Below are 11,228 nucleotides of genomic sequence, written 5' to 3'. Positions count from 1 at the left end.
CAATGCTTAAACACCTTTTTTTCTTTCTGTCATTATACCAGGTACTAGGTATAAGCTATATGATGTTTAGACGAAGTCATCACTTCTGATATCCTCCAACTGTAATCATCAAGCCTTCACTGTTGATTGTCATTAAAACCATCAGTAATCATACACAAATCCACGCCATGAATGGCAACATACATAAATAGTTGGTCGGGGTAAACAAAATAGGAGGCAACCCACATGGTTTTAAAGCAACGGTATTTCTTGATGTGTTGAAATTAGTATCCAAGTTAGCTGATAGAAATGAAGGATACACGGAATAATTAAACGTGAAAGACAAAAAGAAGACTTTGATATTCTTAAAACGTATCAATATCATCTCAATGAATAAAAGAATGACAAACACCATAGTCGGAGATCTATAGAGCATACGTCATGTATACACTGCAACCAAACAAAACTGGTCAGCTGCAATGTTTATTTGGTCATATATAAAATCAGTGTTGTGAAATTAGTAAATGTGTTTTGAATTCTTACATGTAAAACGAAATCCAACGTTGTAGTGGCTGTCTGTGCAGAACTAAAGAATGATGATACGGTATTGGTAATACCAATTTTGTGAATACTTTGTCACTGTAACATAAATAAATATCCCGTAAATTTGTAGTGAATTAATTTGATATGTACATAAATTTAAGTAATGTGTAATATTTGATCAGAAATTTCTAGTAGTTCAGACATCGTTGAAAGTTTACTGCCACTTAATTTTAGAGAACTCTCTTCGGTAAAAACTTATTGTTATGCTGATTTCATTTTTTTTAAAAAAAAAAAAGGTCTTTGGAAGTTGACTCTGGATGTTGTTTTAACAGTTGACAGGCTAAACTGCGATTTGGACACTTTGCTACGGAGTTGCTAAATTTAGCTGGGTTTTTTTTCTTTATCAAACACCTACATATGCAGGCACGTTTTTTCATCTGTTACAGAGGTTAAGAACTAGGCAAACAAAGAGAGGGAAACAAAACGTCAGTACTAGAAAACTGACAAGACGCCTTCGGGTCAAAAACTTACAGATGTTTCCATTTGACTCGTTTAAATATTTATCAGAACACAATCACTCTGCCTTGTGGAAAAATAACCCATGTGATTTCTATTTTCCATTGATATCATCGCGTTCTTACTTGTTGACAAACTTATTCATATTTTACCGACAAATGCTTCAAGGATTTATTCCTTTCAGGTTTATCAAGGGAAAGGGAGGCTACTTTTGTACATCTGATCAACGAAGAATGGCAAGTCAAGAATTTCGGACCGTTCTGATTGGACACTGCTTTTTCGTTTGTCTTTCGTCTGTCTTACGTGAACCAATGAACACTGATGTTTGCGCTTATCCGTTTGAGGTAAGAGTGACAGCTGATTTTAGGATACAGGTCATTGTTTCGCCTATCATGCTGTCATTATCCTTCTGCACGGCATGAAAAGACGAACGTTTACCAAATGTCATACAGCACTATCATGAGATGTTAGAAAGAATTTTGATCGGTTCATATTTTGAGGCATGCTCAGCTTGATCCGATCTTCGTCCTACCAGCCATAATCACAATGGTGTAGTATACTGGCACCAAAACGGGTCATACCAACTGGCCTTCCATCCACATTCCAGTTTTGAAAAGCTTACCAGGTAGCTGAGCTACTCATCATGTAGCATCACACCAACAGTCGTATGGCGCGAGTTTTCAACATTTTGTGACGGCATTTAGACACTCCCTCGTGTATTATATCATTATCTCATTGTTGTTAAGCTAAGTAGAGTCCCTTTCAGCTTCCGCATTTTCAACCCTATCATGAACCACCATGCCTTTTAATTCAGTATGAACCTCAGGCCTATTATGGCGGACAGCGCTGTTTACGAAGGTCCTACACGGCAGTATCCCTTCCTAGAGAAGAGTGCCGTAAAGTGTAGTGCCGGGGGCCTTTAGGGGAGTAATTCACCTCGGAGTAGTTGTCTGCCTGGCTGTCCTGACTCCCCGACAGGGACTTTTTGGCGATGGAGTCATTGTCGCCGGTGCGACTCGAACTAGGGATAGACTTTTTGTCCACCTCATCCAGGAACACCTTGTCGTTGTAGCTGTCGTTGGAGTAGTTACGTCCCCTGTTGCTGCGCCCGTAGTTGGGTTCTTTTTCCGGGTAGTCTTCGGCGCTGACTCGCTGCCGGAAGTTGTTGCGGTGGTAAGGCTGGTGCTCGGTGTCCTGGTACGCCTTGTTACGATGGAAGTCATCATCTTGGGTGTCCTCGTTCCAGTCCCGGTTATTCTTACGAGGGGTTGTTGTGACTCTAGGAGGAGTTTCGGTAGAGTAGGACTCTCCTTTCTCACGTCTTCTGAAATGGGAAAGTAGAATAATACCTCAGTTAAAATCCTTCACATGTTTACCTCCTCGGTGTCCTTAATGCACCAACCTAATTTCCTGTCTTTGCATTGTTTTAATGTTACTGTATATTAAATGTCACAGACAACACAACTTTTTAAGTAATTCCAGACCAGCGACATCTAATGAATTCAGTTTAAGCAATTCCATGAACAGTTAGAATAAAACGCTGACTGAGATGATTTGACAAGAGGCTGCATTTTACAGGTTACCGTTATATTGTTGTCGCTGCCCTGGTGTTACTTTGTATACTGTACATCTTTAATTACTATTGAAAAAAGTCGGTTCCAAGATTTGTTGTTGCACTGAAATGCTTGTGAACTTTGCTTAGGAAGGGCCAAGGAGAATAAAGTGCTGATATTGACTTGTTTTAGTGTGGTTATACGTTTCACATTATCTCATGGTGACTGCAGAGGAATCACTGACGGGGGTACACTCAGAGGTCCAAATGGCGGGAAAACCTCATTGGTTTTCTGCTAAATTAAGGTTGCAGTATTTATGTCCTATATACGAGTACACGTCCACAGAAAGTATGACGTACGGCTCAAGTACATAGTTCTAGACTGCTTTATTAAAGGAGGAAACAAGTTTATAAGTTTCTCTATGATACGAAGAGTCATGGATCAGATGTATAAAAAGTGGCATCATGACAAAATTTCTGACCTCACCACACTGTCTAAGAGAAAAGCAACTGAATAATCCCAACAACATTGTTTAATACACCCTTCAATAGCCAAGGGGTTACAGAAAGTAAATGACCATCGGTTATCTTTCCCCAAAAATGTATGACTGGCCTCGTATCAATTTACCTCAGTTAGTGTTTATTCCAAATGTCCATGTAAATGCATGGTAGCAACTTACACAACCCTTAGCAAACAAAACCTGAAGTCTAGAATGTACCACAAGTTCTTACCTCTTTCTGATACAGTAGATTGCCAGTATGATCAGTATTATTATGATGATTACAGGCACGGCTATCCCTACTACCAGCGAAGCTGTAAGATAAAAACAAGATCTACTATCAATACTTTCTATCATAATTGTCGTCAGACTTTTGCATCGGTGTGGATTTCAGTGGTTTTAACACCTTCGAACATCCATAAACTCTGGAATATAATAATTCTGACACAACAACAGGAACTTTCCTTTGTCCTCGCAGGGCACAATCTTGCACTCAGTAAAAAAAATCAGCTCTTTATCGGAATACTCGAAAATAAAGAAACAGCGTGAGCTAGTTATAAAATTTTAATTGGACTTACCAATGAAAGCGGCGTCAGTGTAAGGGTCATTACAGATGAGGGTCACTCTACCCGCCTGGCGTTGATTACTCCCGGAGATGCCGGGGCTGTTGATCAACACGGCTGAAAAAGAAAACGGTATATATACAAAAAAAAAGTATATAATGAAAACGACAACGTCATCTCACATCCAGGTGTGTTCTGCATAGAGACTATAAGTTGTATTGGTAAAACGTAAACACGTCTCACATTTTTCGTTGCGTTAGATGATATTTCTAAAGCATGTAAACAAGTTAACGATTTTCCCCATCACCGTTAGTATGTGCTAATGCATTTGGAGGATTAAAGTAAGATTACTTCACGAAGATGGACAACTTAATCCTTAAAGATTTGCCAAGGATAGTTTCAGGCATTATCACCTATAAGACCTAAATAATTTTGTTTTATTTACTGGAGATTTGAACGCTCTGTAGTCTGAGTATACAGAAAACATTAATGTATCTGGCTGGGTGAAACTATTTCCAAATTACCTTTGTACTCTAGCCAGAAGCCCACAGGGGACTCCTGGCGTGCAGGTTGCTGGTGACCCGATCCTTCGGTCCGGAATCTCAGGGTAATACTACCGCTTCCCAAAAGTGGAAACTCTCGGCTGACATAGAACTGAGTGGACAGGTCCTGGTTGGAACCAGATTCCGTTTGTGCCTCCAGGCTCCATCGTAACCCTGAAGAGCTAGGGTTCATTAGCAGCCCTGTCAGCTCCACACGTGAACCCTCGTCGGGCCGCAACTCACACTGGCAGTCCAATTCCCGCCCATTATTGGGATAGTTGCTAAGGAAGTATGGACTCGTGAGGTAACCAGTTACTTCGCTCTCCCAGAGAATATCGGAGCACACGCTCTGTAGGTAACCGGAATTTACTGAAACGAAGTTAAAAACGAAAGTTAATATATTTGTTTGAGAACACTGAGATGTAGTGATCAATTTATTGTTAGGCAGTATCGCTGTCATTTTCCTCATGGGTAGAAAAGTGTCGGTGCTTCGATCAGTGATGCAACAATATACCTGATGTATTTATTTATTTTCAGTGGGGCAGCATGCAGGCCGTATATAATATAATTAAGGCGTACAGCATAGAGAGAAAAACCAGAGCAGCGACGACAGTTTGATAGCTGGCAAATGGTCACACATAAATGATTAAATACGGTCTCTGGTCAGTTTACCTCAATTAAGGTTTTATTTTAACTGTTCATTTGTATGTTGGACGTCGGATGTATAGTTTTTAGAGGAAACTGGCCATAGTTAGGAGGAAACGACCACATTTCGTAAGGTAAATCACGAATTTCCAGTTAGCTTGGAACACAAGAACTCATTTGTTCCTATAGGGCTTGTCATGAGAACCCATTACGCAGCTTGGTCATGTATCGAGAGCAATACAAAAGACACCCCATACCCCACCCATATGTGTCTCCCATTTAGTCTTATTAAAAAAAAATGTGTGAAACCAGTTCTGGTATTAGCACTCCCTTACTGGTATTAGTAAATATGATACAAAAGCCTATACAGCGTGGAGAGCAAGAACAGAGCAGCGACGACATTGTGATATGGTTGGATAGGGTTACACGTTAACCTGTGGAACTCGATGTTGTGTATTGGTGTAAATGCTTAAGTACACATGCAGTGGCAACATAAGACGGTCCCTAGCTCCATGGTTTAAGTAGATGTAGGTAAGAATATATGCCCTAATTAATGTTAAGGTAGTAGTCATTTAGACGCCACTGGTTTAGGATTACTCAAAATTCTGTGTTGTGGCAACATTTCATAAAAAAGGACTAGGTTTCAGAGGCTTCAGTCCATCATCATAATTGAAACGGTCAGACTGAAATTGCAAGCACCAACATCATATATGAGCCATATTGATACCTGTAATAACTTTATGTGCCATTGTTGAGGTGTTTTGGTATTATAATAAAGCAAGGCTAGCAAAGAAAAGATGCAAGAGGTAGCCTTAAAGGCTTAAAGTGATAAGCTTAAACTTTTGTTTACATTTTACAGTAAATGACATTCGTTCGTTCTAATTTGGCAGCCAAAGGTGAACAGATGAAAAGCTAGAGGTCAAAAATGTGTGTATAACATCATTATTGTTTCGAAAACACATTTCATTGTGTGTATGGAAGATACCACTTCCGGCAAATTCTTTAATATTAATGATATTCGTTAATGATGCCAATCCAACCTGCAAGAAAAGGTCTTGATAGGTTATAGTTAATGAATATATCCGTTGAAACAGACACTCCTTTACCAGACGTCAACCAAGATGGACATTCCAGGTCAATGATCGAACAGCCAATTCCCAAAACGACGTATAACACAAACTATCAAAGAGCTATAAGAAATTATGTAAAGACCTACCTGGGACACATTCGTAGAAAACGTGAACCATGTTTGATCGGACGCCGGAGTAGCATTCTCCCTTCTTCTCTGGATGGGTATTCAAATCCTCAGCCTGGATGGGGTACGACGCCGATTGACGGCCGATGAATTCCAGATCAGATCGGTTTGTGGGCGCGCGGCAATAATTGTTTCTATCGGGGTTCTCGCAGATTATATCATTGTTAGTTTCCTTGACGGGGATGAGGTTAACGGCATACAATAGGGTCTTGCGGATTCTGATTATCTGGTCTTGATCACAGGTAATGGACACAGGCTGACCAATCTGTGAGCATTTCTCGCCTACATAACCTGCGAAAAAAGATAATGCCCAAAATGAACTGATATACCTGTATATGTAAGGGAGAGACAACAAACACCTGGATGCCAGTCCACTAGCTCAAGAATACTAGACGTGAGTTTGGTGGTTCTGTCGACAGTAATTAATACATACCCAGACATTTCCTTCTGATGGCTGAACAATCTTATTTCTTTTTACATTAAATCAGTGAATTTGTGATGCCACAGTCGTCACGTATATTTATTTGATATTTTCGTCACGCTTCTTTTAGGCTTAAGCATATTTAATTCACTCGTTCGAGGCCTGTTAACAGAAAAAAACTAGACAGAGGGCGTAGAAACTGTACCGGTTTTGGTATTTTTGATTGAGATTGCATATAGTTTGAAGGAATGTTGCCCAAGAGCAACGAGGTAATGATTACCAAGTATGTAGTTCACTGCTTCAGCACGTTGCCGGCTTAACATCACTATAGACTTATTTTCCTTGTATTTTTTCTTCGCCTCACTTCTACTGCTACTACCACTTCTTCCCCTCTTCCTCACTGGGTTTCAGCAAGTGCAAGTGACGGCCACACTTCCTTACATCTCGGTGCAGGTTTCAACTACTGCAATTGTCGGCATGCCATTCGTTGGTGTCATTCAGATATGAATTATTTTACCCTACATGTTCTGTTTGTCGCTGCAAGTAAGCTGGGCCAGGCATTCATCCGTTTTTGAGTTGAACAATTATTGTCGATGCACGGTAGAGCATCACCTAGTCAGTGTACCGTATGAAATATACTTTCAGTTCTCAAAGCGCGGTCCACGTACTGCACATAGCTAACGCCTTTTCCTAAGGCGTTGTTTTTGCAGAAGCCTATCGACTCCTGGCCGCTGACGTCTAGTGACGGATTGCAGATTTAAGCGAGACCCTTTGTTAGGAAACTGACGAAGGGTTGTGGCAGTCACGGGGTATCCTCCACCCGTTCGCCTGACCACCGCCGTGCAATTAGGTGAAATATTTTTGAGTTCTGCCAAAATAATGCTATTTATGCCAATCAAGTTTTGTTACAAATGGTTGTATAAATATCCTGATCATACGTTATCATCAATGTAGCCCGTAGTTTGTTCATATTCTGTGTGTGACGGTGTGAGAGAGAATTACCAATGATGACTGTTTTCCTCACAGGATCATGTCATCACTAAGGAGTTATCTCCCTTAAATCCACCGTCAACAGGCGTATGACCTGGTTATCACGTTCTTTCTATTAACCCCCAAATTTAAACATTTTCTTCACTCTTTTGCCCTGTTTAAAAAAGTTTCTCTATTTTCACTAGTTAGCACGTGAATAAGAATGAAACAGCATACTAAAAAGTTTCTCTTTACTGAACTGGGAATTCTAAGCCTAACTTTAGAACGAGTATTTTACCTGAAGTTTTACCTATGTCTGGTATGTACTTCTTGCCAACTATATGTGTAATGTGTTTATTATGTGGGACGTATAGTTCAAAACACCGTGTTTTTATTTTGATGAAATGATACTCATGAGCCAACTGCTGTGTGAAGATTTCATACAACGTTTATAAATTAAACTTGAAGTGTGCTTTGGTAGAAATTATGGTGTAAGCAGTGACTAGTGTTCTCTTGAGGAAGTTGGTTCAGTAAGATGTACTTCTTCATTTCGAGGCAATATACGCCAAACATTATTTCTTGTTTTTTCTTTCTCTTCTTTCAATGCACTGTCATCACTATAGCTACAGGTATGCGATGTTCAAAGAATTTTTCAATTTCGTGTTAGAACAGCTGGTGCTCAGAGTTGACCTTAGGAATTTGCATCGCCTTATTATTTATTTATTTGATTGGTGTTTTACGCCGTACTCAAGAATATTTCACTTATACGACGGCGGCCAGCGTTATGGTGAGCGGAAACCGAGCAGAGACCGGGTATAAGTTAAAGCTCTATACATAATACAATATGAGTAAGCCTGGTGTGGAAGGTTTCGTTCAGATTAATACAGATTTAAGGAAGTTCCATTGATTCAGGTGTTAGCTTTAATCCCTGCGCGTTTTATACTGATCACTCATAACAGTAAACTTAGTAATCACTTTGCTGTTGAGCTGAATTAGACGACAGTGCGTAACACATGTTAAGTCATTTGTAACCTTAATTTACCATGGTGTGCCATAGTGGGTGTGCATCTAAGCATGTCATTCAAGTAACATTCAGGTAATGACATCTGCATTCAAATGAATTCACATACCGTTGAGCACAAACGTGTAATAGGTTTCGAGCGGGTGCAGTAACTATTACGAAGCACAATGGCGTTCGTTACCGACCTACCTGAGGAGGCGATGTGCAGAGTGACCAGTGTAGTGGTCAGTAATGTCCAGACTTTTCTGTAACGGACACACCTGTGCTCTGACTGACCCATTGCTGTATACCTGTCCTTAAAGTACATAACAACAACTGGGGAATTTGAACTCTACACGGTCACGAAGAAGGAAGTCGGTTTGATTTCTCCTTGTTTCCCAGATTCAGCTCCCAAAATGAAAGATTCAGTTCTCTTCCTCTCCGTTTACACCTTGGACTTCTCGCATAATACACTCTGGTTCTTCCTACGTCTTATTTTGGATCTCACAGGTATTCGCTCAGTTCAAAGCCCTATACCAGTTGAACAGCGGCCATGTTTTAGCGTGGCTTGTAGATGTAACTAGGTCATCGCTGTCTCCGTTGAGTCAGGTAACTCCACTATCTGTACACCTGAACGCCAGGTAATGTGGGCTAGGTAACGCAGCCAGTTACCGCTGGTATATAGTGTTGTAGCCGTACCTAAACGTGTGGGTAAGGTGCTGTACGCTTATAGTCGGCTTATTCTAGAGCCAACCTTGTGTAACACGTTCACAAAATTTTGCGGTCAGATCAGCCTACCTTTACACATACCTCTGGAAACTCGGTCGGTTGAAGCTATGTTTAATTGTCACCTGTGATTTTTTTTGGGTGTGTGTGTGGGGGGGGGGGGGGTATTTTTATATAGCGTCAAGGTCAGATTGTGCTTTACACGATGTTGGTGGTAGTGGACTGAGGTATACAGAGATGAAGGTCTTTAAACATTAGCTGTGCACTGACTTTATAATTCTTTATTGAAAAATTTAATGATTCACCATCAGAAAATGAGGGTTACACGGTGCATGCATGCTGCTGTTGTAACACTTTAAGTGACTTTATATAATATATATTGACTTTGTATCAGCGTTTATTTCCGAGAACTGGCGTTGCCTTGTCATTTTTTAAAGCTTGTCATTTGTTTACATCCATGTGGGATAGGGCTTCCAAACGTATAATATAATGGCAGAATGGTCGTCCACAAGACTTTTTGTACCGTGGTAGTTTACTGATATCCACCTCCACCCAATCATATATCGTTTCTTACGACATTAAATGTTAGTGTGGAAGGTGCGTCATTTTTAGCTAGTGGTCTGTCAGCAACTTGCCGATGACAGTGTATGTCCCTCGGGCTGTATTCTTGAAAACACCAATCGAATAAATAAATAAATCATATCTGGTGTCTTCGGTATAGCTTCCCGATCAACTTGACGTACGCCCGTATTGACGCCCTGAAAATGTGACATAAATGTAACTGAAACACTGTCCGAAATGAAGTTAAACACTGTACACGATAACAACCGTGGCTCAGTTGTGAGTGCGAGCCCTGCTCACGCTGGCTTCCTCACCTGCCGTACGGTTTCCTTCCACCTTAATGCTGGCCGGCATCGTATAAGTGAAATATTCTTGGGTACGGCGTATAATAAATAAATAAATATTGCACCATTTGAGTATGACTTTTTAATCATGTGCCATTTCTTTTGCTTCATAAGTACGAGCCCATGTGCATTTCCTTTCACCCACAAAATATTCTCTTATCTCTGATAGACCAACCAGCAGCTGCATCTAGCACTGACGTATTTATTACCCATATATAATACTACACTAATAAAACCATGCACCGCCCATGCCAGTTCACTTATATTTGGTAACAATGTGTATGTTGATCTTTTTACAATACTACAGACAGATCCAACCTGACCTGCGTGATTTAACCCCCTTAGGCGTACTGACATTATGCACACTGGAGTGTACAAATCAAGTCGATACACTCTCAGCATTACTTATGTAAACAATCCGATCATGAGTTTATTAACTCATATATGTACACTACACTGGCTGACATCAGTGTTTATTATAGCCAGTCAGGGAGCAAATAAACATTAAAATAGGAACAAATTGGAACGTATCTATACCTAATCATTGAGTGGGCATAAAAATATGTGTGAGAATGGACATATGTATTATATATGTGTGTATGTATATATGAATGTAAGGCCGTGCTCAAAAACTTTTCAGCCTGCGGATGGTCGTGGGTTTCCCCTGGGCTCTGCCCGGTTTCCTCCCACCATAATGCTGGCCGCCGGCGTATAAGTGAAATATTCTTGAGTACGGCGTAAAACACCAATCAAATAAATAAATAAATAAATCAACAACTTTTCACCTATATAATGATGGTTAAGTATATAAACCAGTGTGTCCGCAGAAATCCGCAGTCAAAACATCGACAGCTGGATTAAAACTCGCGACCTCGTTGGTCAAGGGCGTGATAGTCGCACGGAGCCAGTTGTAAAATCTGTTGTGAACTCAGAACTCTGTTGTGAAAATGTTAAGTTATAAAAGGTGTAGCATATTAGCCTGTAGCGTTCTAATCAAGGATAAAAGTCGGCATCTGACTTGTACACAATGGATTTTAGCCATGTATTTGCTTACTACCAATCAGGGTCCTGTTTTTCAAAGCTGTTTTAAGACTTAACTTCAAGCCAAGTCT

General features: G+C 40.3%; 1 protein-coding gene across 1 annotated transcript; it reads right to left on the bottom strand.

Annotated features, from left to right (window-relative positions):
• Nucleotides 1-603: 603 nt before the first annotated feature.
• Nucleotides 604-9,194, bottom strand: LOC135477346 (uncharacterized). The gene is made up of 6 exons (XM_064757463.1): nt 8,696-9,194; nt 6,057-6,386; nt 4,178-4,564; nt 3,669-3,770; nt 3,323-3,404; nt 604-2,362 (listed from the first exon to the last, which is right to left on the bottom strand). Exons 1-6 carry the CDS (start codon nt 8,811-8,813, stop codon nt 1,900-1,902), a joined length of 1,482 nt encoding a protein of 493 aa, XP_064613533.1. The 5' UTR covers nt 8,814-9,194; the 3' UTR covers nt 604-1,899.
• Nucleotides 9,195-11,228: the final 2,034 nt, after the last annotated feature.

Source organism: Liolophura sinensis, chromosome 1, assembly GCF_032854445.1.
Source record: "Liolophura sinensis isolate JHLJ2023 chromosome 1, CUHK_Ljap_v2, whole genome shotgun sequence".
In the NCBI taxonomy this organism is placed as follows: domain Eukaryota; kingdom Metazoa; phylum Mollusca; class Polyplacophora; order Chitonida; family Chitonidae; genus Liolophura; species Liolophura sinensis.
The sequence above is the reverse complement of the archived record's forward strand: the minus strand, read 5'-3'. Positions and strand labels throughout refer to the sequence as shown.